The sequence below is a fragment of the Borostomias antarcticus genome (genome assembly GCF_949987555.1).
Source record: "Borostomias antarcticus genome assembly, chromosome: 3".
Taxonomy (NCBI): domain Eukaryota; kingdom Metazoa; phylum Chordata; class Actinopteri; order Stomiiformes; family Stomiidae; genus Borostomias; species Borostomias antarcticus.
In genome coordinates this window covers 36,246,821-36,274,215 of record NC_140236.1, presented here as the reverse complement: position 1 = coordinate 36,274,215, position 27,395 = coordinate 36,246,821, and the positions used below count along the sequence as shown (strand labels likewise).

The 27,395-nt window shown below is 53.8% G+C and overlaps 1 protein-coding gene across 1 annotated transcript in view; it reads right to left on the bottom strand.

Annotated features, from left to right (window-relative positions):
• The window catches only part of cpamd8 (C3 and PZP like alpha-2-macroglobulin domain containing 8), a gene marked incomplete at both ends in the record, with an annotated part of 43,163 nt that overhangs the window by 11,280 nt on the left and 4,488 nt on the right, over window positions 1-27,395 (bottom strand). Inside the window, 27 exons of the mRNA XM_084436184.1 lie at window positions 945-1,081; window positions 1,214-1,300; window positions 4,388-4,553; window positions 7,931-8,005; window positions 8,094-8,250; window positions 14,176-14,257; window positions 15,072-15,248; window positions 15,361-15,586; window positions 17,265-17,563; window positions 17,673-17,724; window positions 17,884-18,023; window positions 18,840-18,993; window positions 19,648-19,879; window positions 21,107-21,169; window positions 21,470-21,612; window positions 21,723-21,884; window positions 22,034-22,183; window positions 23,412-23,578; window positions 23,708-23,900; window positions 24,004-24,132; window positions 24,728-24,898; window positions 25,381-25,608; window positions 25,729-25,837; window positions 25,936-26,020; window positions 26,131-26,244; window positions 26,397-26,451; window positions 26,993-27,010. Coding sequence (XP_084292310.1) covers window positions 945-1,081; window positions 1,214-1,300; window positions 4,388-4,553; window positions 7,931-8,005; window positions 8,094-8,250; window positions 14,176-14,257; window positions 15,072-15,248; window positions 15,361-15,586; window positions 17,265-17,563; window positions 17,673-17,724; window positions 17,884-18,023; window positions 18,840-18,993; window positions 19,648-19,879; window positions 21,107-21,169; window positions 21,470-21,612; window positions 21,723-21,884; window positions 22,034-22,183; window positions 23,412-23,578; window positions 23,708-23,900; window positions 24,004-24,132; window positions 24,728-24,898; window positions 25,381-25,608; window positions 25,729-25,837; window positions 25,936-26,020; window positions 26,131-26,244; window positions 26,397-26,451; window positions 26,993-27,010 — 3,771 coding nt within the window. The remainder of the gene's footprint in view (window positions 1-944; window positions 1,082-1,213; window positions 1,301-4,387; window positions 4,554-7,930; window positions 8,006-8,093; window positions 8,251-14,175; window positions 14,258-15,071; window positions 15,249-15,360; window positions 15,587-17,264; window positions 17,564-17,672; window positions 17,725-17,883; window positions 18,024-18,839; window positions 18,994-19,647; window positions 19,880-21,106; window positions 21,170-21,469; window positions 21,613-21,722; window positions 21,885-22,033; window positions 22,184-23,411; window positions 23,579-23,707; window positions 23,901-24,003; window positions 24,133-24,727; window positions 24,899-25,380; window positions 25,609-25,728; window positions 25,838-25,935; window positions 26,021-26,130; window positions 26,245-26,396; window positions 26,452-26,992; window positions 27,011-27,395) is intronic.

Sequence of the window (27,395 nt, the reverse complement as noted above, 5' to 3'; positions counted from 1 at the left end):
GTGAGGGGTAACTAGGTGGATGTGAGGGGTAACTAGGTGGATGTGAGGGGTAACTAGGTGGATGTGAGGGGTAACTAGGTGGGTGTGAGGGGTAACTAGGTGGATGTGAGGGGTAACTAGGTGGAGGTGAGGGGTAACTAGGTGGATGTGAGGGGTACCTGGGTGGATGTGGGGGGTAACTAGGTGGATGTGAGGGGTACCTGGGTGGATGTTAGGGGTAACTAGGTGGAGGTGAGGGGTACCTGGGTGGATGTGAGGGGTACCTGGGTGGAGGTGAGGGGTATCTAGGTGGATGTGAGGGGTACCTGGGTGGATGTGAGGGGTAACTAGGTGGATGTGAGGGGTAACTAGGTGGATGTGAGGGGTAACTAGGTGGAGGTGAGGGGTACCTGGGTGGATGTGAGGGGTACCTGGGTGGATGTGGGTGGATGTGAGGGGTAACTAGGTGGATGTGAGGGGTAACTAGGTGGAGGTGAGGGGTACCTGGGTGGATGTGAGGGGTACCTGGGTGGATGTGGGTGGATGTGAGGGGTAACTAGGTGGATGTGAGGGGTACCTGGGTGGAGGTGAGGGGTATCTAGGTGGATGTGAGGGGTACCTGGGTGGATGTGGGTGGATGTGAGGGGTAACTATGTGGGTGTGAGGGGTAACTATGTGGGTGTGAGGGGTACCTGGGTGGATGTGAGGGGTATCTAGGAGGATGTGAGGGGTAACTAGGTGGATGTGAGGGGTAACTATGTGGGTGTGAGGGGTACCTGGGTGGATGTGAGGAGTAACTATGTGGGTGTGAGGGGTACCTGGGTGGATGTGAGGGGTAACTAGGTGGATGTGAGGGGTAACTATGTGGGTGTGAGGGGTACCTGGGTGGATGTGAGGAGTAACTATGTGGGTGTGAGGGGTACCTGGGTGGATGTGAGGGGTAACTAGGTGGAGGTGAGGGGTACCTGGGTGGATGAGAAGCCCCCCAGGGCGTTCCTCTGTTGGGAGAGCCACTTCACGACCGGCAGGGCCGACGCCACGTCCCCCAGCAGCGTGTAGGTCAGCAGGCCGTAGGCCGTCATCTCCACCTCCGCCGACACCACTGGGTCGGGCGCACACACACGTCCTCATCATCACTCAACCTCGTCGCCACCGTCGTCATAATCAATGGCAAGGGTCAGGGGTCAGGCAGGCGGGGGGGGGGGGGGGGGGGTGTCCCCGAGGCTGTACATACCTGACTGAGAGAGGCCATCGCTGAAGCCCATGAAGGTGTCCTCATCAGTCACCGTGCTGCCTGTAAGGCTCCAGTGGGTGAAACCATCTGGTGTGGAGAAGGGGGTGGGGGTAAGGAACAGGGGGGGGCGAGAGGAGAGAAGAGGAGAGGAGAGGAGAGGAGAGGAGAGGAGAGGAGAGGAGAGGAGAGGAGAGGAGAGGAGAGGAGAGGAGAGGAGAGGAGAGGAGAGGAGACAGAACAAGAGGACAGTGAGTACAGTATGTCCTGTCCTGTCCCACAGGCCAGAGCTAGCGGTGTATTTTGCGTTCATCTTTTGAGCGAAGAAGAGTGACAGGACCAACACGGGAGGGGGTAGAGGGGGTAGAGGGGTAGAGGGGGTAGAGGGGTAGAGGGGGTAGAGGTGGTAGAGGGGGTAGAGTGGTAGAGGGGGTAGAGGGGGTAGAGGGGGTAGAGGTGGTAGAGGGGGTAGAGTGGTAGAGGGGGTAGAGGGGGGGTAGAGAGGGGGTAGAGGGGTAGAGGGGGTAGAGGGGTAGAGAGGGGGTAGAGGGGTAGAGGGGGCAGAGGGGTAGAGAGGGCAGAGGGGTAGAGAGGGTAGAGGGGGTAGATGGGGTAGAGGGGTAGAGAGGGTAGAGGGGGTAGAGGGGGTAGAGGTGGTAGAGGGGGTAGAGGGGGTAGAGGGGTAGAGGGTTAGAGGGGGTAGAGGGGGTAGAGGGGTAGAGGGGTAGAGGGGTAGAGAGGGGGTAGAGAGGGTAGAGAGGTAGAGAGGGTAGAGGGGTAGAGGGGTAGAGGGGGTAGAGGGGTAGAGGGGGTAGAGGGGGTAGAGGGGTAGAGAGGGGTAGAGAGGGTAGAGGGGTAGAGAGGGGTAGAGAGGGTAGAGGGGGTAGAGGGGGTAGAGGGGGTAGAGGGGTAGAGGGGGTAGAGAGGGGGTAGAGGGGTAGAGGTGGTAGAGGGGGTAGAGAGGGTAGAGGGGTAGAAGGGGTAGAGGGGGTAGAGGGGTAGAGAGGGGGTAGAGGGGGTAGAGGGGTAGAGAGGGGGTAGAGGGGGTAGAGGGGGTAGAGTGGTAGAGGGGGTAGAGGGGGTAGAGTGGTAGAGGGGGTAGAGAGGGGGTAGAGTGGTAGAGGGGGTAGAGTGGTAGAGGGGGTAGAGGGGGTAGAGTGGTAGAGGGGGTAGAGGGGGTAGAGAGGGGGTAGAGTGGTAGAGGGGGTAGAGGGGGTAGAGAGGGGGTAGAGGGGTAGAGGGGGTAGAGGTGGTAGAGGGGGCAGAGGGGTAGAGGGGGTAGAGTGGTAGATGGGGTAGAGAGGGTAGAGGGGTAGAAGGGGTAGAGGGGTAGAGGAGGTAGAGGAGGTAGAGGGATAGAGAGGGGGTAGAAGGGGTAGAGGGGGTAGAGGGGTAGAGGGGTAGAGAGGGTAGAGGGGGTAGAGGGGGTAGAGGGGTAGAGTGGGTAGAGGGTGTAGAGGGGTAGAAGGGGTAGAGGCGGTAGAGGGGGTAGATGGGTAGAAGGGGTAGAGGCGTAGAGGGGGTAAAGGGGTAGAGGGGGTAGAGGGGTAGAGAGTTAGAGGGGTAGAGGGGTAGAGGAGCTAGAGGGGGTAGAGGGGTAGAGGGGGTAGAGGGGTAGAGGGGGTAGAGGGGTATAGGGGGTAGAGAGGGGGTAGAGGGGGTAGAGGGGTAGAGGGGTAGAGTGGTAGAGGGGTAGAGGTGGTAGAGGGGGTAGAGGGGTGGAGGGGTAGAGGGGGTAGAGGGGTAGAGAGGGTAGAGGGGTAGAAGGGGTAGAGGGGTAGAGGAGGTAGAGGGGGTAGAAGGGGTAGAGGGGGCAGAGGGGTAGAGGGGTAGAGGAGGTAGAGGGGGTAGAGGGGTAGAGGGGGTAGAGGGGGTAGAGGGGTAGAGTGGGTAGAGGGGGTAGAGGGGTAGAGTGGGTAGAGGGGGTAGAGGGGGTAGAGAGGGGGTAGAGGGGTAGAGGGGGTAGAGGGGGTAGAGAGGGGGTAGAGTGGTAGAGGGGGTAGAGGGGGTAGAGAGGGGGTAGAGGGGTAGAGGGGGTAGAGGTGGTAGAGGGGGCAGAGGGGTAGAGGGGGTAGAGTGGTAGATGGGGTAGAGAGGGTAGAGGGGTAGAAGGGGTAGAGGGGTAGAGGAGGTAGAGGAGGTAGAGGGGGTAGAGGGATAGAGAGGGGGTAGAAGGGGTAGAGGGGGTAGAGGGGTAGAGGGGTAGAGAGGGTAGAGGGGGTAGAGGGGGTAGAGGGGTAGAGTGGGTAGAGGGTGTAGAGGGGTAGAAGGGGTAGAGGCGGTAGAGGGGGTAGATGGGTAGAAGGGGTAGAGGCGTAGAGGGGGTAAAGGGGTAGAGGGGGTAGAGGGGTAGAGAGTTAGAGGGGTAGAGGGGTAGAGGAGCTAGAGGGGGTAGAGGGGTAGAGGGGGTAGAGGGGTAGAGGGGGTAGAGGGGTATAGGGGGTAGAGAGGGGGTAGAGGGGGTAGAGGGGTAGAGGGGTAGAGTGGTAGAGGGGTAGAGGTGGTAGAGGGGGTAGAGGGGTGGAGGGGTAGAGGGGGTAGAGGGGTAGAGAGGGTAGAGGGGTAGAAGGGGTAGAGGGGTAGAGGAGGTAGAGGGGGTAGAAGGGGTAGAGGGGGCAGAGGGGTAGAGGGGTAGAGGAGGTAGAGGGGGTAGAGGGGTAGAGGGGGTAGAGGGGGTAGAGGGGGTAGATGGGTAGAAGGGGTAGAGGCGGTAGAGGGGGTAGATGGGTAGAAGGGGTAGAGGCGTAGAGGGGGTAGAGGGGTAGAGAGTTAGAGGGGTAGAGGAGCTAGAGGGGTAGAGGGGGTAGAGGGGGTAGAGGGGGTAGAGGGGTAGAGGGGTAGAAGGGGTAGAGGGGTGGAGGGGTGGAGGGGGTAGAAGGGGTAGAGGGGTAGAGGGGGTAGAAGGGGTAGAGGGGGTAGAAGGGGTAGAGGGGGTAGAGGGGGTAGAGAGGGGGTAGAGGGGTAGAGGGGGTAGAGGGGTGGAGGGGGTAGAGGGGGTAGAGGGGGTAGAGGGGTGGAGGGGTGGAGGGGGTAGAAGGGGTAGAGGGGGTAGAAGGGGTAGAGGGGTAGAGGGGGTAGAGGGGGTAGAGGGGTAGAGGGGGTAGAGGGGTAGAGAGGGTAGAGGGGTAGAGAGGGGGTAGAGGGGTAGAGGGGGTAGAGAGGGGGTAGAGGGGGTACCCTGTGTGATGGCCATGTGGTTGAGACGGCGCAGGGCTAGGGGGGCGTAGGGGCTGCGCAGGAGCGCCAGGGCGTAGGCAGACAGGGCGCTGGTGTACGGGTCGTCTGCCGAGTACGTGTTACTCTCCAGGAAGCCCTTCGCCTTCGCCACCGCCAGCTTCTCCTCCTGGGCACGCGGGCGCAAAACACACACACACGCACACACACACACACACACACACACACACACACACACACACACACACACACACAACCAAACCTTCATAAATAACGGACCCTTCATCCCAAACCGCCTCCCCTATTTGTCTGCTTTCACTGGAGGCGAGGCGTAGACGCAGGGCCGTCCCGTTGTAGCTCACACAGCCGCGGCTCTCACGTGCTCTCACTCTCACGTGCTTATCATCAAAACGTGAATAAACATTCATTTGGCCATTAAAAAGGTAGAGAGGGACTTTCATCTAATCCAGATGTGCCCTCATCCTGAGCCCCGAGATGACAGGGCTCAACAGCCACTCACTGTAATCGCTGTAGTCATCTTTTAATTAAGTGAATTTGGAAGGGGAAGGATGTGTCTTTGATGTGAAGTATCCCTTTTCAGTTTCTATCAGTTTTAGAGGCTGGCTTCTCAGGAGAGGTTGGATATGGGGGGGTGGTGGTGGTGGTGGTGGGGAGGGGCGTTGGTGAGAGATGGAGATGATGGAAACGAGCCAGAGAGGAGAAGAAATGCCTTCTGGGTAACAGGGAGCTACGCGTAAGGGGCGCCGGGACCATGACAACGTGAGGTTTGTCGTAGGGTTAAGAAACCCAAAACAGCAACGTGACACGGAATAATTTACAGCCCGTAGAAGATCGGCAACCATCAATCAATTAATCAATCAAAGCTTTATTTGTATAGCGCATTTCATACCCAGAGGCAACACAATGCGCTTTACAGAGAACAAGGGAGGTGGGCATACGACCCACTCTCTACATATTCCAGAGGGAAGCAAAAAAACAGCCAAACCTTCCTACTGTAGATCATGTTCTCTGATGGAGGACAGGACACGGAAAATTCTCAGTATTTATCTATAATAAATATGATCTCCTCTGATGGGATCTCAGCGAGATTTTGATCTTGTCGTACATGTTGTTGATAGGATGGACGTGGCAGTGGTCCAGACAGAGACGGAGGAATGTGACCGAGGTGTAGGCTACCTTCCAGAGGGCGTCACTGTCTCTGCATGCCCTCCGCATAAATCTTTTGATGTAGATGAAAGGATTAAATATTAGATTACCGCCACTGGAGTATGACAAGTATGAATGGGCCCGGCTGCCAGATCTTCTGAGCGAACACGCAGCAGTGTTGGAGTCACGCACAGGACCGTGTGTTGGTGCTCTGAGGTGGACATGAGGAGGGGCCAGGCAAGACGAGGAGCTGTGCTCTCCAAAGGCAGTGTTATAGCTAATGCCGGGCTCAGACTACAGGATTTTTAGGCCGATTTATTCCTGATTCACCCCTCCCGACAATCGGAGGAGAAATCTGGTCTGGAACGTTGGTCGGGGCCGATGATCGGCCCAGATGATCTTGTAATGTGAGGGGTTTACAGATCCAATCTTATACCTCCCGATCGGCTCGCAGACCCATCGGGGTGGCCCCGATAATATCAAACAAGTTTGATATTTAAGATTATTACGTCCCGACTTTACAAGTGAGACGGCGAGACCAGTGGTTCGTTGCTCCCTCGGGCACGATAAGATCCTGTAGTGTGATGAGCCGTTATTTTCAAATCTTGCTGTGTGTGCTTGTTTGAGATGCGCAAGGAGAATATCTGTTAAGATTCTCCTTATGTGCGTGATGTAACCCGATTTAGAAATTGGTTAGGATTTTAAATATCCTGTAGTGTGAGCCCGGCATAACTAAACAGACACACACACACACACGCATGACTTTGATGTTGTGCACCTGAGGGTTGGAAGTTGAACACTGGTTCAGTGGATACGGATGCCAGTCTGGCATTGGGCTCATGATAGTTTGGTGGTCTACGAGGCTGGTCATGGTGGTTGTAGTTTTGTGGACTTGGCTGGTCATGGTGATTGTAGTTTTGTGGACTTGGTTGGTCATGGTGGTTGTAGTTTTGTGGACTTGGCTGGTCATGGTGGTTGTAGTTTTGTGGACTTGGCTGGTCATGGTGGTTGTAGTTTTGTGGACATGGCTGGTCATGGTGGTTGTAGTTTTGTGGACTTGGCTGGTCATGGTGGTTGTAGTTTTGTGGACTTGGCTGGTCATGGTCGTTGTAGTTTTGTGGACTTGGCTGGTCATGGTGGTTGTAGTTTTGTGGACATGGCTGGTCATGGTGGTTGTAGTTTTGTGGACATGGCTGGTCATGGTGGTTGTAGTTTTGTGGACATGGCTGGTCATGGTGGTTGTAGTTTTGTGGACATGGCTGGTCATGGTGGTTGTAGTTTTGTGGACTTGGCTGGTCATGGTGGTTGTAGTTTTGTGGACATGGCTGGTCATGGTGGTTGTAGTTTTGTGGACATGGCTGGTCATGGTGGTTGTAGTTTTGTTAGACTCACAAATCAGTCTCTAAACACTTTGCTCAACTAGAGACTGAAGACATTCATCCAGGTTTCATCGCTAAAAGTGGGTGGAAACAATTTGAGAGATTGAAAAAAACCTGCATTGCAGAACCAATCCAACGTCTTTAGGGCGGTCCTTCCTAATGGGGCGGTGAATGTTTTGTTTTGTTATAATTCTCCACTCAGTTTGTTTGGAGGACATAATTTCCGGAGATGTAGGCAGTGGCTCTGATTGGAAGCGTCGGTTTTTGGCGCTGTTCCTGCAACGATTTTCAATGGAGATGTCTCCAGACTTTCGGAGGCAGAGATCTCCAAAGTCTGGTATCGTAAGACTACAGTTTTGTGGATTTGGCTGGTCATGGAGATTGTAGTTTTGTGGACTTGGCTGGTCATGGGGATTGTAGTTTTGTGGACTTGGCTGGTCATGGGGGCTGTAGTTTTGTGGACATGGCTGGTCATGGTGGTTGTAGTTTTGTGGACTTGGTTGGTCATGGTGGTTGTAGTTTTGTGTACTTGGCTGGTCATGGGGATTGTAGTTTTGTGGACTTGGCTGGTCATGGTGGTTGTAGTTTTATGGACTTGGCTGGTCATGGTGGTTGTAGTTTTATGGACTTGGCTGGTCATGGGGGCTGTAGTTTTATGGTCTAGGAGCCTGCCGATCATGGGGGCTGTAGTTTTGTGGACTAGGAGCCTGCTGGTCATGGGGGCTGTAGTTTTGTGGACTAGGAGCCTGCTGGTCATGGGGGCTGTAGTTTTGTGGACTAGGAGCCTGCTGGTCTTGGGGATTGTAGTTTTGTGGACTAGGAGGCTGGTATTGGGGATTGTAGTTCTGTGGACTTGGCTGGTCATGGTGGTTGTAGTTTTGTGGACTTGGCTGGTCATGGGGGCTGTAGTTTTGTGGACTAGGAGCCTGCTGGTCATGGGGGCTGTAGTTTTGTGGACTAGGAGCCTGCCGGTCATGGGGGCTGTAGTTTTGTGTCTTACCTCTGTAGTTATCCCTGTTTCCAGGAGAGCTGCCACCACGTAGGCCGTCAACGAGATCTTTCCATGGATCCCTCCCTGTAGAGAGAAACACCACACTAGTTAGCTTCCATCTCCATGGCACACACACACGCTCACACACACACACTCACACACTCACACACACCTGCAGGTCTTTGTTGAGGATGCGTCCCATGGCGGGGAAGGAGCCCTCGCCCCTTTGGTGGGTGATGAGCCAGGACTTGGCGGCACGCAGCTCCTCAGGGTCGATGAAGATGAAGCCACGAGACTGAGCAAAGGACTTCAACACAAACGCTGTCAGCCTGGGGGACAGAGAGAGGGAGAGAGAGAGAGAGAGAGAGAGAGAGAGGAAGAATAGGGAGGTGGGGGGTGTGGGGTGGATGTGGGAGAAAGGTTGGGGGTCACGTGAAGACAAATTCTGAAAAAACAATTAGCTGTCAAGCTAAGGATTCATAATGGATAAGGATTTGTTATTGCCGTTTGAGCTGAGTGAACTATTTCCCAAGCAGATCCCTCTCTCTTACAGACGGTCAACAGCCCCGGGGGGGTACCACAGGACATGGCAAACCGCCCGGCACGCCGCGCCGAGGAGATCGAACAGCAGAGTCATGTGAGGGGGGAAAAACAGAGTGATAGAAAGAGAGAGAGAGAGAGAGAGAGAGAGAGAGAGAGAGGTCGCTGGTCTGGACGGACGAGGCAGAGAGAAGAAACAGGCTGACAGAGGGGGAGGGGGGGAGGGAGGGAGGGAGAGAGGGAGGGAGGGAGGGAGGGAGGGCCGCGGGGTGAAGACGACAGAAGGGAAGACAAGAGTGGACGCAGCGCTCACTGTCACACGTTTCGGACATTCACAAAAAACATTAGCGAGTATGGTTGTGGTACGGTAAAGTCGACCGCAACGCCCGGGAAGCGTTCAGAAAACTCAAACGGACCTCCTCTCAGCGCGGCTCTTCCAAGCGTCCACAAACCACACGCGACCGGGAGCTTCTGAGCTTGGGTCCCAGGGGGACAGAGGAGGAGGTTCGGAGCCTCAGAGAGGGCCGGCGCCGATGGACACGGCCGGGCTAACATACACAAACGGGCCCCGCGAAAAACCAACAACAACAGAGGAGGGGACCTGCAGACCGCCGGCCAGCGCTCCGCATTACAACATGACATTCCATGACAGAGTTCTCCCCCGGACAGCCAGAGGATGAGGCAAGCTGCTAGGAAGCAGAGGGGAAAATAAATGTTTAAAAAAAAAAATGTTGTTTTCTTCCCCAAACATACATTCTGGGTCGTAACTGCACCGCGAAAGTCAGGGGAGAGTAGAGGAAAGGGCCCTCGTAAAGCAAGGCATTAAATCTTCCCTGGCCGGGCCCCGCGATGTTATCCCTCCCTGGAGGCATGGAGCCCCAAGGAGGTAGGAATTTTTATAATGTTAAGTAATATTGTGTCACCGGCTTTAACTGCTTGGCCCCTGGGAACGGCCCTGGGAAGCATAAAGAGGATTATGAGCGTGAGGAGACGCCAGAGACGAGCCCACTTCCTCCTTCGCTCTGGGTCGCCGCGGCTGAAGTCAACCCCCCCACTGCTCCCCTACTCTTGTTTTCACTTTGGGGATGTTGTTGACACGTTGTTGACATCGACAACAAAGCGTGCAATGTTCATTCACGATCACTTGGTTGGAGCTGGCCCAATAACGTCATGGTTACACTGCCAACAAGACAAGAAAAACAGGTTGTGATGTTGTTAGCGTCGTAATGATGTCCGTCAAACGGGATCCCTGGACACCAGGGCAAGTGAGTCATGGTTTATCTCTTATAGACTCTATTATAGACTCTACTGGTCTGACAATGGACTGGTTATGCTCCGCACAGCGGAGGTCTACAGCACATGTGCTGGATATCAAACAAAAGAGACATGAATATGATATAAACAGATGTGTATGTATGTGTGTGTGTGTGTGTGTGTGTGTGTGTGTGTGTGTGTGTGTGTGTGTGTGTGTGCGTGTGTGTGTGTGTGTTGCATCAAGTGTGTGTCCTTTGAGATATGAGCAGGAAGAAAATGGAGATAAATATTATTCTCTATGGAGAGAAATGGTAATTCATTCTACACACACACACACACACACACACACACACACACACACACACACACACACACACACACCCCTCCCTCCAACTACTTGTTTTCCAGCAGAGGCACCTTGCTATCAGATAGCCCCGCCCTGATTCCAGGTCCTATCTCGGTAATAACACCAAATTCCTCCAATAATCAGCCTTCCTTCGGCGTGCCTGTTTGGCACAGGAGTGGAAATAGAGTGTTTTTAATACAGCGTCTATCAGATCCCTCCATCTCTGGTATTCAATACACGCCCCCCCCCCCCCCCCCCCTCTCTCTCACACACACTCACACACACACACACACACACACACACACACACACACACACACACACACACACACACACACACACACACACTCCCCAACCTCCAACACACTCAGATCCAGCTCATAGAGAGAGAGACATGCCACGCCAGTCTCAACACGTCCAGCGTGTGTCTAACCCCGCACGCCCAGAGAGAGGAGCTCTCCTTCAGGCCGACCTGCTGCTTGTTCACCCCAGGCCAGGGTATTAAGTAGGCTACAGGGATCTGGGGGGGGGGGGCGGGAGGGGGAGGAGGGGCGCGGGGGGGGGGGGTTCCGCAGATTACTGTAGCATGTGTCTCTCATTGGATCCAGACGTGGCAGGTATGTGAGCGATGCCGGAAGAGGGGCTGCCAGCTCCGGTCCAGGACACAAAATACCCCCCACAAACCACGCGCAGACATCCTGATGTCCACACACACACACACACACACACACACACACACACACACACACACACACACACACACACACAGCATCTGCCTAAGATGCTGCTGGTGTTGATAAGAACCAGTACCAGTCCATCCTCATCACTGCTCAACCCACAGGGAAAGAGGGAATCCAGAACAAAGCAGAGTGGAGGAGATTAGAGTAGATTAGAGTAGATTAGAGTGGAGTAGATTAGAGTAGTGTAGAGTGGAGTAGATTAGAGTAGTGTAGAGTAGTGTAGAGTGGAGTAGTGTAGAGTGGAGTAGATTAGAGTAGTGTAGAGTGGAGTAGATTAGAGTAGTGTAGAGTGGAGTAGTGTAGAGTGGAGTAGATTAGAGTAGTGTAGAGTGGAGTAGATTAGAGTAGTGTAGAGTGGAGTAGATTAGAGTAGAGTAGAGTAGAGTAGAGTAGATTAGAGTAGTGTAAAGTGGAGTAGATTAGAGTAGTGTAGAGTAGAGTAGATTAGATTAGATTAGAGTAGAGTAGATTAGAGTAGTGTAGAGTGGAGTAGATTAGAGTAGTGTAGAGTGGAGTAGATTAGAGTAGTGTAGAGTAGAGCAGATTAGAGTAGAGTAGAGTAGAGTAGAGTAGAGTAGATTAGAGTAGTGTAAAGTGGAGTAGAGTAGAGTAGTGTAGAGTAGAGTAGTGTAGAGTAGAGTAGATTAGAGTAGTGTAAAGTGGAGTAGATTAGAGTAGTGTAGAGTAGAGTAGATTAGAGTAGAGTAGAGTAGAGTAGATTAGAGTAGTGTAGAGTAGAGTGAAGTAGATTAGAGTAGTGTAAAGTGGAGTAGATTAGAGTAGTGTAAAGTGGAGTAGATTAGAGTAGTGTAGAGTAGAGTAGAGTAGTGTAGAGTAGAGTAGATTAGAGTAGAGTAGAGTGGAGTAGATTAGAGTAGTGTAGAGTGGAGTAGTGTAGAGTGGAGTAGATTAGAGTAGAGTAGTGTAGATTAGAGTAGTGTAGAGTGGAGTAGATTAGAGTAGTGTAGAGTGGAGTAGATTAGAGTAGTGTAGAGTGGAGTAGATTAGAGTAGAGTAGAGTAGAGTGGAGTAGAGTAGAGTAGAGTAGAGTGGAGTAGTGTAGAGTAGAGTAGAGTAGAGTGGAGTAGTGTAGAGTGGAGTAGTGTAGAGTAGAGTAGAGTGGAGTAGTGTAGAGTGGAGTAGAGTAGATTAGATTAGAGTAGAGTAGAGTGGAGTAGATTAGAGTGGAGTAGATTAGAGTAGTGTAGAGTGGAGTAGTGTAGAGTGGAGTTGTGTAGAGTAGAGTAGAGTGGAGTAGATTAGAGTAGTGTAGAGTGGAGTAGTGTAGAATGGAGTAGTGTAGAGTAGAGTAGAGTGGAGTAGATTAGAGTAGTGTAGAGTGGAGTAGATTAGAGTAGAGTAGAGTGGAGTAGATTAGAGTAGAGTAGAGTGGAGTAGATTAGAGTAGAGTGGAGTAGATTAGAGTAGTGTAGAGTGGAGTAGATTAGAGTAGTGTAGAGTGGAGTAGTGTAGAGTAGTGTAGAGTGGAGTAGTGTAGAGTAGTGTAGAGTGGAGTAGATTAGAGTAGAGTGGAGTAGAGTAGATTAGAGTAGTGTAGAGTGGAGCAGGGCTAAGGACCTTGGCATGAGTAGCCAGCCTTACAGACCAGGACATAACTGCCTTTGTCATTATGTACAATCTTTTCATTAGGCCTCGGCAATTTCCGCTCCGATCCATGTTTACAAGCTGGAGTACATTAACACTGCGTAAAGAACGCCGTTAACCTGGCAGTAAATGACCCGGACCGATGATGAACTCTGGAGCAGAGACAAAAGGAGGCGTGTTCTGACGTATCAACGCCATGCTGACAGATTGATAGAGTGTTTGTTGCAGGTCTACAGAAGGTTCAACATCTGTGTTGTTGTGCCGCGGTGTCGCCCGAGGCTCCAGAACCGATCCTCCACGCCGACACCCCGTCAGATCTTCCTAACATCCCCTCCCGTCACGGAGGCGTTTCCATAGCGGAGCGTCATGTTATTAACCATTACAGCCTGAAGCATGGAGGTCAACTGCTTTTCAAACGACGTGTCCCAGTTCCACTTTCTAGGGCGTGTCAAAAGGCTGTAGAAGTGCTTTGTGAAGTAAATTAATTTGACCAGAGAGCGGCTAGCTCCTAGCTTACGTCCGCTGGTGGGAGAGGTTTGGATGGTGGTGGTGGGGAGGGGGGGGGGGGGGGGCGTCTCTCTCTCTCTCTCTCTCTCTCTCTCTCTCTCTCTCTCTCATGCCCATGGGTCAACATAAACCGGAGGTGACTGTGTTACATATTCTAAGAACCCTCTTTAACTGCAAATAAATCAGTGGTTCCTAGCTTACCTCAGGGAACCAATTATGTCGTTTGTGCATGGCTATGGTTTATGTAACCTACTGTTTCGCAGTCTGAGTTCTGGTAAATATCATAATACGACTCATAAATCACCTTGAGGTATGCGCTGCAATCAGACCCAGTATGCAGGCAGAACATTGGAGCCCGTTTCACTATTCCCAATATTAGAGATTATGATTGGCTGCCTTCTTCCGGGGGGGCGTGTAAACACGAGATAAACACTCACCAAGGAGGAACACCCAGACAGATTTAAACAGATCAACGGGAATGTACGAATGTCCACCCTTACCGGACACAGTGGCTGATCTAACAGTAACTAATGGTGCGTTCGTTTATAACTGGGAGGTGCAAATTGCGACTTGCAACTAGGAATGATTAAATAAAACACCGCATGAACTCACACTTCCTCATCGCAAATTCAGTTTCTCAGCCCCCAGTTTCCGGCTGACGTCAATATCATATCATATCATCATCATATCATTCGCTATAGCTCGAATGCACACAGGTCGGAGGTGGGTATTTTGCCACTTGCGACTTGCCCCATCCGACCCCAAACGAACGCACCATTACTGCAGGCCATGGGGAGGATTACAGTACTGTATGTACAGTAACAGTATGTACAGTAACAGTATGTACAGTAATAGTATGTACAGTAACAGTATGTGTCCGGAGGGTGCGGCCCTCTCTCAGATATACGGACGCGTACGTCGTACCGCCACGGTCCACGCATGCCCTCTCCAGCGCTGAGGTACTGGAGAGACGTCAACCCACTGAGCAAAGACACGTCTAAAAGACGTCTTGTAGATGTCTTTTTTGTCTTTTTCGGACGTCCAAAGACATCCAATTAGGAGCCAGAATGAATGTTTTTTTTTTTACGTTCAGATATTGAAACCGTTTTGCACGTCCACAGACGTCTTAGAGGGGTCCAAGCCAGACGTGTGAATATTGAGGGGTCCAGCAGACGTACAAACGGGGTTCTGGACCGACGGACGTTATTAAGACATGATCTGACGTTGCGTGTTTGCTGGGAAGGTGCTCGCTGGCTGACGTACCACATGCTTCCAGAGGAGTCCCTCTCTCCGAACGCGCTGTAGGAGCCGTCCTGACGCTTGTAGGTCAGCTGTCTCTGGTAGCCTGGCAGGGAGCAGGGGGAGAGAGAGGAGAGGAGAGGAGAGAGGAGAGGAGAGGAGAGGAGAGGAGAGGAGAGGAGAGGAGAGGAGAGGAGAGGAGAGGAGAGGAGAGGAGAGGAGAGGAGAGGAGAGGAGAGGAGGAGAGAGGACGGGAGAGGAGAGGAGGAGAGAGGAGGGGAGAGGATTGGAGAGGAGGGGAGAGGAGGAGAGTGGAGAGGAGTAGAGAGGAGGGGAGAGGAGAGGAGAGGAGAGGAGGAGAGAGGAGAGGAGGAGACAGGAGAGGAGTAGAGAGGAGGAGAGAGGAGAGGAGAGGAGAGGAGGAGAGAGGAGAGGAGGAGACAGGAGAGGAGTAGGGGAGGGGAGAGGAGGGGATTGGAGAGGAGGGGAGAGGAGGAAAGTGGAGTGGAGTAGAGAGGAGTAGAGAGGAGAGGAGAGGAGTAGAGAGGAGGGGAGAGGAGGAGAGTGGAGAGGAGTAGAGAGGAGTATAGAGGAGGGGAGAGGAGGAGAGGAGGGGAGAGGATTACAGGAATTCCTGACCAAATCAACTCTTAGTATAAAAGCAGCCCCAGTGAGAACATGGGGGTGGGAGCATCATGGGGGTGGGAGCATCATGGGGGTGGGAGGTGGGAGCATCATGGGGGTGGGAGCATCATGGGGGTGGGAGCATCATGGGGGTGGGAGCATCATGGGGGTGGGAGCATCATGGGGGTGGGAGCATCATGGGGGTGGGAGCATCATGGGGGTGGGAGCATCATGACAGAAGAGAGCATCTAACCTACACCTGTCTCTCAGAGGCGAGCAGCCCTTCCCTTGGTTACCTTGCAGCAGGTAGTCTGTGGCCTCGGCCTCCACCTCCAGGCTCAGCTGACGGGTCTTCTGAAGGTACTTCAGCACAAAGACGTTGGGGGCAAAGTGGATCATGTTCTGCTCTCCGCAGCCAAAGGGCAGACGCAGCAGCTTGTCCAAGTTGTTGAGGGTGGGGCCCATTACATCCCCTGGTAATGCACACACACACACACACACACACACACACACACACATTAACCCCATTGCACATTTGACCGAGCTAAGAAACCCCGCTGTAGGTATCAGGGCGTGGCTCCTCACCGATCATGGAGGCGGTGGCCCTCTCGGAGCCGGGGACCACGTTGTGAGGGACCCCCAGAGTGAAGGCCTCGTTGTGGTTCTCGTCCGAGTCCTCCTTCCTCCAGATCTTAAACTCGCCCACCGAACCCCAGCCCGTGGAGAAGCCGATGTGACGCACCTGCCCGGGGAGGGGGCCGGCCCACTGCAGGATCAGCGACTCATTGGACGGCTGAAGTCCATGTCCGACCTATCACGGATCACCAGGGGGAATAAAAGGCAAAGAGTTAATAACTGAGTTTTAATAGAGTCAATGTTGTGGAGAAATTCATTTTACCCGTGCAGCCAAACTGTCTTGACGTCTGATCTAATTGCTTGTTGTGATTTTGAGTTCAGGGAGCCTCTTTGTCAGAGTCTGTAATTAAACTACAGCTACGGTGGCCTCCGAGGATCACAAAGCATTAAAACACCATAGAATTAAGAAACAAAGTTACATCATATGTACTGTACACCATTACAACACATACAGTATGTTCCTGGATAAACACAATTTCAGTATTTCTCCACTCGGTGTATAATAACAAACAGTATCTCTAGTAAGAAGGAGCCACTGTGACATCAAGTCAATAATGAAACATTTGGAAACCAATAAAAGCGATGGATGTTGCTTTTGGAACGGCCCAAAAACGAGGCAGTAATAAAGGCCACTGCCAGGCGCTGGCAACAGACGCCTTCATCACCTTTTCCCTCCCTACATCCGCGGCGAGAGAGAGAGAGAGAAAGAGAAACAGAGAGAGAGAGAGAGAGCGAGAGAGAGAGAGAGAGAGAGAGAGAGAGAGAGAGAGCGAGAGAGAGAGAGAGAGAGAGAGAGCGGAGGTTTCCAAATGAGCCCGTCCTCCCGTGGGTGTGTGGAGGCGTTTTGTAATCACATTAAACCAGCGACCGTGCACAGCCGAACGTGGCCCGAACGCAATCAGCCACTAGAAAAATAAATGAATCTCATTGGGCCGTGTGGCGCTGTAGCGTGGACTTTTAATTGCTCCCTTTGGCGAGCGGCGCGCGGCGAAACGCAGGGGCCGAGGCCCCGCGGGCTCGCGGCGCGCGAACGCCACGGATCACCGCGCGTCCCCCGCTGACATCAGTTAGGCGTGACCCCACAGGCCTGCCATTAAGAGTGGCGCCAGTCCTCCGAACACACGGACCCCGTAGCGTGCCCAGACGCTCCCCGGACGCCCGCTCGGTCCAAAACAGAACACATCCACCTCTATACCTCCGGCCCTCGCCCCGACGGCCCTGACACAGTCGACCCCCTCTGGACCAGCTCCACACACAGGCCCTCTACAGCCCTGCGCTCACGAACACCGCCCATCCACGGATACACTTCCTGGTTGACTGCGGCCAATGAGCGACCAGCGCTCTGTAGTGATGTCACGGGTGGGATCTGTTTACTAGGGCTGGGTTTAAAAAATCGATTCATTGATTCATGAATCCCAAAATCGATCTTTTATTTAATGAATGAATGAATGAATAAATGAAGGAATGAATAGTTCATTAATTCATTCAATGATTCATTCATTCATTCATTTTTGGAAATCAGTATCGATACCCAGCCCTAGTATTGATGTGTTGCATAACTTGGCAGTCATGTAATTAAGGTTACAGCTAAAAAAAAACAGGTTTTAGTAACACTAACCGAATCGATATTGAACCGAATCGAATCGTGATAATCGATTCCAAACCTTGTGAATCAGAATCGAATCGATTCTTGAAATTCGACTCGATACTCAGCCCTACTGTTTACACAATCGTTCGGGGTCCGAAGGGATCGGCGATAGGAGCTGCTCCCTCTTGAACCCCGACCGTGTCCTCGTCCCCGACAGACCGGACCCCCCCCCCCCCCCCCCCCCCCCCACCCCCCAATTCCTCACCTGCACCACACCTCCCTTCCAGCTGACCCAGAAGCTGCGGAACTCATCCCAGGAAAGGATCCCCGGGGTGGGCACGCTGACCAGAGGCTCGCCCATCTTGCCCAGCGAGATCCAGGAGCGCGTGTTCTGCCGGCCGCCCAGCACGATCTCCAGCATCTCGGCGCTGTCGTGGGGGCTGGGCGAGAGGGCGAAGTGGGCGTCGTTATGGGTCTTCACCGCCACCGGGAAGTGGCTCATCCTCGCCGGCTTCTTCACGTACTGGTACTCGTACTTGTTGGGGGCGGAGATGTGGATGCGCTCTGAGGGAAGGAAAGGTCAGAGGTCAGCTCGATCCGCTACGCCGGCGCTGTGGGCCGAGCCGGTCCGTAACGCGGGCGCCGTCGGGCGGCGAGGCAGAGCGGTACTGACCGTTGGGACAGAAGAATACGCTGTAGGTGTACTCTCTGGGTAGGCCCTCGGGCTACAGGGAGAGAGAGAGAGAGAGAGAGAGAGAGAGAGAGAGAGGGAGAGAGAGAGAGAGAGAGAGAGAGAGAGAGAGGTCGTGGTCAAACTAACCCGTAATGAAGGACGCTGCAAGTCTCTCTGTCACAGTCTGACCCCATGATATCTCTGCTCATACCTCCACCAAGACACTCCTCCGCACATAGTCCAAACCCATGGGGGTCCTCCGGTCCTCCGGGTCGTCCGAGAGTTTGCCTGATTTGGTTGACTGTAGTCCGTCTGAGCAGCAGCTTGGTTCGCTGTAGGCGATGGCCCGAGCTAAGAACAAAATGAGATCGTCTTAAGCTGCGGTTTCCACTAAGCAGAGTGTCTCCTGACATCGACTATATACAGTTGGAATCCGTTTGTATATCAAACAGCGTTTACTAAAGCAACAAAAAAAAGCTAGGCGAGGGGGAACATTATCAAATATAACTGCTCTTTCAAGGCCGTGTTCAGGTTCTACATGAAAGGACCAGCACACTGCCAATGGACACCTTGGACGAATCACAGGGCTCCGTCTGTCAGCACACATCCCGCCTTCCACAATCCTGACATGGCTGTCAGAGAACGCCGAGTTCCCTCGCTGGGGAGCACACTGTCAGGATGGCCGTGCGCCAGTGGCTCTCATTGTGTGTGTGTAGTGAGAGGGAAAGACTAGGGGCCAGGGGACAGGGAGAGGGCCGCGGGGGGGCCCCATTGACCACCAGTGACCCGCAAACCTAATCGACATGCCACTGAGTACCAGTGCCAGGGGCCGCTAGGGGCCCGGCCCTCTTTGTTCCCTCGTGGACGTCGGAGGGGACTGTTTGAAGCGCTGCCTGTGAGGGCCGGTCACATCCTGTACTGTACATCCCAGCCGTACACACAGAGCCTTCAGGGCTGTGTGTTTGTTTTTATGCGAGAGAAAAGGCTCATGGGACAAACTGAAGGGGCCATCTTGCATCTTGCAGTATCCAAAACCAGTACATTGTGTCGAGCGCAGCGTTTACACATAATATAATCAAAATTGTATGAGAGAGCTTAGATAAGTCGCCCCGTGTGTGTGTGTGTGTGTGTGTGTGTGTGTGTGTGTGTGTGTGTGCGCGCGCTAACCTGTGATGTTGGCGGCTCCCAGCTCAGTGAAGGACAGCACTATGGAAGTGGGCGTGGCTTCTCCAGGCGCTACACACTTCTTCCTGGTGAGGTGGTGCTTCCCTGGGTGACCCACGAACTTGATCCCTTTGGGAACGGAGACTTTGACATGGACCTGCAGAGCATGGGCAAGCAAGAGCACACACACACACACACACACACACACACACACACACACACACACACACGCTGTTTATGAAACGTACAGGAGGGGAAGGCAGCTCCGCTTTAGAGAGAGATGGATCTCTTCTGACAGAACATGATGCCGTCATATCTTCTCCACAGTCCTCTCCCTCACGAAGCATGACCTCCTCAAAGCTCTTAAAGCATTGTGGGGAATTTTGAATCATATCGCAGATTTTCCATGCTGACTGACTCATGTTTCTCATTCTCCCTAAAGGATTAAGTTCCGTTCCCCGTCCAAATTTCACAGAAGGGTTGGTGATGCGGTTGGATCGTCTCACTGTTCTGCATCCACACGCCACAAGTTGTAAATAACCTGGCGCAAAATATCGGAATCACATGTTCTCAGGCCGACATCAAAGGGACGCCGGCACGCATAATCACCTAACGTGACATTAAAGCAGCGCATGCACAGCCACGTAACGCATCTGCGAACGCCAAGAGGTCATCTCCGTGAGGCGTGGGACGGACTGACCACTGCTGGGGACGGACCCTGGACGGTCCTAGGGAGCAGGGGCGTCACTCCAACAACGACTTCACGGCTTAGCATCCCCCCCGCCCCCCCCCACCCAACCCCCCCCCTCACCTCGGCACAGGTCGTCAGGTAGTTGTAGACGGTGAGCGGGACTTTGGTCTGCTCGCCCCTGATCACGCTGTAGGGCAGGGTGAAGTCCACGAAGAAGGGCTTGAAGGTACGGAGCTCCGCCCTCGGCGCCATGCCCAGGCCCTTCTCCCGGGACAGGCCGACCGCCTCCGTCACCCAGGTGGTGATGGAGTCCGGGACGTCCAGTCGTAGCTCCGCCTCCCCGGTGACATCGCTGCCAAAGCAATGACGGTCAGCTGACGCATGCCAGGTCAAACCCACTTCCACCATGCACAACATAACATGAAACACGTTCATACATGGTAAATGGTAAATGGACTGCACTTATATAGCGCTTTTCCACCTTAGCGGCACTCAAAGCGCTTTATAATGGCCTCTCATTCACCCATTCACACACACACTCACGGCGGTAGCTGCCATGCAAGGTGCTAACCTGCTCATTGGGAGCAATTTGGGGTTAGGTGTCCTGCTCAAGGACACTTCGACATGTGGACAGTCGGAGCTGGGATTCGAACCGCTGACCCTTCGATCACTGAACGACCCGCTCTACCAACTGAGCTACAGCCGCCCCCTGTTCATACATGCAAATGAACCAAGGGTTTTGGTCCTAGGATGAGGATGGATCACACACTGTTGGGCGTCTCACATGGGAAACACCTGCGGCCTTTTAATATTCTGTTAAGCAGGAGATGAGGAAACAGAGTCAGGTGTCGACCAAAGCAGTTGTTCAAAGGACAAGTTGAGGTTATCGTTGGCAACACATATTCCATGTTGGCCTTGGCCAGGATTAACAGGCCATAAACATTCTCGTAAGCAGCAGACACCCTTCCTTCCCCGAAAACTACTTTGATACACCGAATAGGGGACATCAAAGAGTTGGACTGAATAGGAAATAAAGCAGAACATAACTCCTGTCCAAAAGAACCAAGCATAAGGAATCAAGCATTATGGAAATATATGGCTAGTTTCATTTATTTTGGCGGGAAATGAATGGAAGTGGCTGTTGAGAAAGCGAGGTCCTGATCCAAGACAACCCTGGTTAAATGAGGCACATTCACACCCACTGGGAGGACGGCTGGACTCTGCTGGGGTGGTGAAATATCCCCTCTCTAAAATATGTGCTCCCTCAACCCTCTTATCCCGCCTCTGCTCCACGCTGGAAGACCTGGACCCGCTCCAAATCCTACTTAAGTACCCACAATCTGTTGCAGCTGAGACAACCTCCACCCACTCACTCAAGAGAGACATACACACGCAAACATATATAAGCAAACATTCACACACACACACACACACACACACACACACGTACGTAATTAGGCATAAACAAACAAACATACAACGCGGGTACAGTACACACACATACACACAAACACACACACACACACATACCAAACACAAAAACACACCCTCACACACAGTACTTGAGTGATCACGGTACCTGACGTTGAGGCAGTGCCACACCCACGTCTCCGGGAAGAATGTCCGCCTGCGCTTCGCTGCTCTGCAACGAAAACACGGGCTGACGTTAATAAAGGGCTTCAGGGTCCGGCTCTGGAAACACTAACGCACAATTGGAAAATGGATTATTCCTAAATCCCCCGCTGACGTGTGTTAAGTCGCACCATGTGTTTAATGAGCGTCGCGCCGATCAAAGTCATTTGTAGTACTGTACGCAGGAATGTCTAAATACTGAAGGCCTCCTTCCCAATGGCTCTTCTGTTTAAGGGCATAGCTAGCCCCTGGGGAGGATCCTGTGTGTGTGTGTGTGTGTGTGTGTGTGTGTGTGTGTGTGTGTGTGTACCTTGGTACGACGTGTGTGTTCATGGCCGCCACCAGTGTGGAGGTGTGGGGTTGGAAGGCGGGGACGGCCTCGTCGGTGTACATCCCGCCACTCTGCCGGTGGTTCAGGCTCACCATGTCGGTCATCACCACCAGCCCTGTTTCCTGTGACACACACACACACACACACACACACACACACACACACACATTAGTCTGAAACAACGGACAACACGGTGTGCCAGTCCAGTCAGGCGATGGGGCGTCTCTCTCACCGTGAAGGCGTAGCGCGCGTCTTTCGTGATGTCCCAGTGCCACGGGAACACGGACGAGCGCCGCCGTCGCCTCGACGACAGCCCCGGCCACCAGAAGTGGCCGTCGTCTTTGGGGACGCCGAAGGCGTCGGACACGTCGAAGTCGGCCAGCTCCTTGAACACCTGAGGGACAAGCGGTCACGCAAAGCTGACAGCTAATCTCATCCCCCCCGTCCAAGAACCAAACACCACTGACCGAATAACCAGATACTGATGCTGTAGCTTAGCGAGTGCAGAAGGGGGGTCAGATGTTGACGTCCGGGCGGACTGACCTTGTCTGGGCTGAGCTGGAAGTCTGGTTTGAGGAGGTACATGCTCTTGTCCACGGTGGCGACGCACACGCACGAGCCCCTCTCTCCACGCACGCGCAGGGTCAGGGGGTCGCCGGGCATGGACTCGTTAGTGGACAGCGACACGGACACCTACAAACACACGGACGCCCGTCACCGCGCTGATATGCTTCGACCAGTTATGGATGGAGCAGGCAGACGGCCGATAAACGCTCGCCAGCGGGCATTCATTCGCGGTCAGGAGAAGTCACCGGTTGTTGACGATCTGCTGGGTAATACTTTACTCTCCAAGCAAATCAATCAATCAAGTTGGATTTATATAGCGCCCTTCATGATACCCAGAGCGCTTTACAGAGTCCAGTATTCATTCAGACACAGTCATACCGGTGGTGGTAAGATACATCTGTAGCCACAGCTGCCCTGGGGCAGACTGACATAAGCGTGGCTGCCAATCAGCGCCTACGGCCCCTCCGACCACCACCAACATTCATTCACATTCACACGTTGCATGTCTTTATGATGGTGGGGGAAGCCGGAGTACCCGGAGGGAACCCACGCAGGCACGGGGAGAACATGCAAACTCCACACGAAAGGACCTGGAACGACCGGGATTCGAACCCAGGACCTTCTTGCTGTGAGGCGACAGTGCTAACCACTGAGCCACCGTGCTTCCCACGGACACCCACGGATCCAGACCTCACACAGACAAAGCAAAGACACCCACAGACCCAGACCCCACACAGCAGACGACCGCAGGTCAGGGGGTCCCGGGGGAGGAGGAGGGCAGAGCGACTGCCCCTCACGCCCTTTTTTTCCACACAGGCGCAAATTAGCCCCGTTAACCTGTTCCTCTTTTCACCGGCCTCTGACCCCTCTCATCCTCCCTGTCGTGACCCCGCTCGTCTCCACACATGGCCCCTGTCTGGTCATGTCCACCCCCCCTCCCCCCCAGCGCTCTAATGGCATACCAGGAAGCAGTAAATACTTTAGGGGGGGCTCACCCTGCCTAACGCAGGCCGCTCACAGCCCAACACGGCCACTTGTTTACGCACACTCGCTGCTTCTGGACCTCCCAGTAATCCTACTGGACACAGCCAGGCGTGGACCGTGCACCCTGGCTTACCTCAGCGGCGTGCCCGGGTCCGGGTCTGGTCCGCTAACATTTATCCGGTGGCAATTGGGGTGGGGGCCGTTTTAGAGCCCTTCGCTCCTAATTCCTAAGGTGCCGCCGCCTTATCTATCCCTCCCATCCGGCACCTCGTCGTCGACGTTGAGCGCTGGCCGACGTCGGAGCCGCAGCCCCGTGGAAATGGTGGAGGGTGATGGCGGGGGGGGGTTGGAGGGTCAAGGGTCGGCGTACCTGGTTCTCAAAGCTGTGCTGGACGGGGATCTGCAGGCTGTCGGTGACGCCCTCGCCGTTCTCCCTCACGTAGTACACCAGCAGGCGGCTGAGCGGCGCCATGGCGTGGGTGACGGGGAAGCGCAGCACGGACACGCAGCTGTCCGTCTCCCCCTGGGAGGCGGAGCCTGAGGGACCCGAGGAGTGAGGGGGGGGGGGGGGCGAGGGTAAAGCAGAGGATAAGGTTGATAACACAGGAACACAGTCGATAAAAATGACATTCCACTGTCCCTCAGCGGGGGGGAGGGGGCGCTGACCGGTGTCGGAGGGGGACGGGGTGACGTGGACGTTCTTGTCGAAGGTGACGGCGGCCCTCTTCCCCCGGCGGGCCGTGGCGTTGGCATGCTGCAGGCCGGACTGGACGATGTTCCCTCGGGACGCCACCTCGTAGTGCAGGGTGACGTTACAGGGACAGGTGGACTTCAGGGTCACCTCGGCCTCCTGGCCGATCTGCGCACACACACACGGGCACGTGCACTCAGATGCCTGACCCCAATGTGGAGTGTGTGTGTGTGTTAGTGTGTGTGTGTGTGTGTGTGTGTGAGTACTGTACCTTGAAAGGAGAGCTAGGACTCTGGATCTGGATGTGACACTTGCTGGGCGAGTACCAGCTGCTGATGGACAGGTAGCTGGGCAGGTACTGGTCTCCGGCGGGCTTGCCGTGGATGGCGGTCACCTTGGTCTGGGGCACAACACGCAAGCGGGGTTTAACCGACCTACTGACCCCCACACGGTCAAGCTCACTGCACCCACCTCCACACTCCAGCCAGCTTCCCTCACAGCTCCCCACCTGACTCACTCACTCCGCATGAAGCGGACAGACCCCACGTCTTGACCACACCTACTAGGGCTGGGTTTAAAAAATCGATTCATCGATTCTGAATCAATTCTGAATCAAATGATTCAGAATCGATGCATGAATCCCAAAATCGATCTTTTATTTAATGAATGAATGAATAAATGAAGGTATGAATAGTTCATTCATTCATTCAATGATTCATTCATTCATTCATTTTTGGAAAAGATTACAGCTAAAAGAAACAGGTTTTAGTAACACTAACCCAATCGATATTGAATCGTGATAATCGATTCTGAACCTTGTGAATCAGAATTGAATCGATTCTTGAAATTCGACGCGATACCCAGCCCTAGCGCCTACACCCACAGCTCCATGGCCCTCTCTCTCTCTCTCTCTCTCCCTCCCTCTCTCTCTCTCTCTCTCCCTCTCTCTCTCCCCCCCCTGCTCTACCTCTCCAGCCACGCCGAGCCCCACTGACCTCCAGCCAGACGTACTGGGCAGCGGTGGGGATGGACGGGATCTCGAAGGTGGCCCGGCCGTCCCTGGAGGTCAGCTCGCTGGTGTACACGTTGTCCTTGGGGGTCAGCTCCGCCTTCACGCGCACGCGCACCCCGTCGGCCGGGCTGCCGTCCGGGTAGGTCACCTCCACCTGGCGGACAGCGAGAGAGACGGTCAGTCATGTCTCTGAGTTAAAGGACAATGCTCGTTTTCGACAACCTGGACCTTATTTACGACATATTATAAGACGTTTGACTCACCAAGATAACTTTGGTGTAATTCGGAGGCCTGTAGAAGAAATCAGCCCTCGCTCTATGTAAGCACAACTAGCGATTCATAAAGACAGATTGATGAAAACAACCGTTTCGCGGCAGAAAATAGATTTTTTTAGAAGCTGCATTCTCAGTGCCCCGTCCGCCGCCATTACATGGATATACTTGGCTCGCGCTGGATTTTACATTTCTTCTACAGGCCTCCGAACTACACCAAAGTTATCTCAGTGAGTCAAAAGTGTTATAATATGCCATAAATAAGGTCCAGGTTGTCAAAAACGAGTATTCTCCTTTAAGGGGGGCCGTCGGTTGAGCGGTCAGGTCCAGTGGGGGAAGTAGTATCAGCTGGGTGACCTCTCACCTTCCCCTTGTAGGGCAGGCCGGGCTTGAACTGTTTGCGCGTGTCCTTGGAGTACTTGATGTCGATGAGCTGCTTGTGAACGGGGGTGGAGTCGTCGAACATGGTCTGCCTGCCGCCGTCCGCGCTGGTCACCGACACCCACATGTTGACCGTGCCCCGGAAGTGGTCGGCGACGTCCAGCGGCATCATGTCCTTGACGCACAGGCTGAAGGTGGCCGAGCCTTTGATCTGGTGTGTGTGTGTGTGGGGGGGAGGGGAGGTCGCATTATGAAAACTGGCCATGTAGAAATTCATGATATTGGACTGCAATTCCCCCCTGTTGGACTGCAATTCCCCCCTGTTGCTCACCTCCATAGTCTTGACCACGGGATGGCCCACCTCGTGGCGGTAGTAGCCCACGCCATTCACCGTCAGGTTCACCGTCAGCTTGCCTGTGACCGGCTTCCCGAACGTATACCTGTCCGACCGCAGCGTGTTAAGCACGGCCTCAACGCTAACACTACAGGGAGCGGGCAACATGCATGCAACACGCGTGGATGTCGGTGAGCGCCGTACCTGGCCCTCACGGTGGCCTGTTCACACGCGTTGAGGTCACGTATGTAGCGCGGCGGGTCAATCACCAGCTCGAACCTGGGCATCACTGTGGGAGACGGGGGGGAGGAGCTTGTGTTAAGCGACGTTCCCTGATATTTCGAACCCGATCGTCTGTTTGCGTCCGAGCGAGACGTATGAGCGGTCTCTCCTTCTCACCATACTTCTGCACTTCAAAAGACTTGTTGTAGGTGTGGCCCTGCATCTCCACGAAGATCAACCACTCTCCGAACACGGGCTGGTCCGACAGAGGGAAGCTCATGTTCACGATGCCTGGGGACAGACGCAGGGATCACAACCAGTAGTGTGTGTGTGTGTGTGTTTCTGTGTGTGTGTTTCTGTGTGTGTGTGTGTGTTTCTGTGTGTGTGTGTGTGTGTGTGTTTCTGCGCGTGTGTGCTGTGACAAAGCCCAAATCAAATCTCACCACAGCAGAGCGGCTTTAGACTTTTCCACTGGACCATTCGAGATCCTCTTGGATCCTGCAATTACACCATCCACATTGATTACATTCATCGCATCGCTGACTTGCAATTAATAACAACACGGAGCAGTACATTTAGTCTGGCCGTAGAAATGTGCAGTGGGAATCCCCTGTATGTTCCTCTCCACTCCAGCGCTTCACACACACTGACCTGGCGGTGACTCAGAGGGAGAAACACTAACACTAACAGCCATCAATCAGCTAATTACACACACTCCCCCCCTGTTTGAAGGCTGCTGCTGGCTGCAGGTGACAGAGCAGCACAAACATTGGCACATTTCTTCCTGGTCCCTCAGCTCCGCTGCGCCGCGGCCCCCAGGGGGGGTTTAGAGAAGTCGGAGTCGACTCCTTTCATGTTCATGGGCCCGGGCTGGGCTGCGGGGGCCCGGCCGAGAGCGCCCTGTGATTAAGGTGAGCTTCTTCTGCCCTGTAATCTGAGGCAGGCCTGGAAACTCCATCTCCCACTGTCCCCTGGGCCTGCCTCCCTCCCTCCCCCCTCTCTCTCCCCCCCTCCCTCCCTCCGCGGGTGGTCCACTCACCACAACGTACGCCTCGATCTGCAAAAAAAGAGAGAGAGAGAGAGGGAATAAGAGGAGAAAAATAAGTCAAGGACGGCACACATTAGACAAACAGCACAGCCACATGGGAAAATACCCCTTCCTCCCCCCCACCCCCCCCCCTCGCCTGTCCAACAAACATCCATCTGTGAAAGTAAGTGTTGGCCTTCGCCAGAAACCGACCTTTATAGCTGCAGCCATCAATAAACACTCTGTCCGCACATTCGCACGGTATATTTTCAGCCATTTCTGACATTCCAGCAGAAATGACTCTTAGTTCGCTCTGATAAATAGGTTACTGTACATTTTTTTGGAGCACAAGCTAGGTTTCCCCTCCTCATTCCCCCCGTAAGGAAAAGTTAAAAGTGATTCCACATCAAAAGAG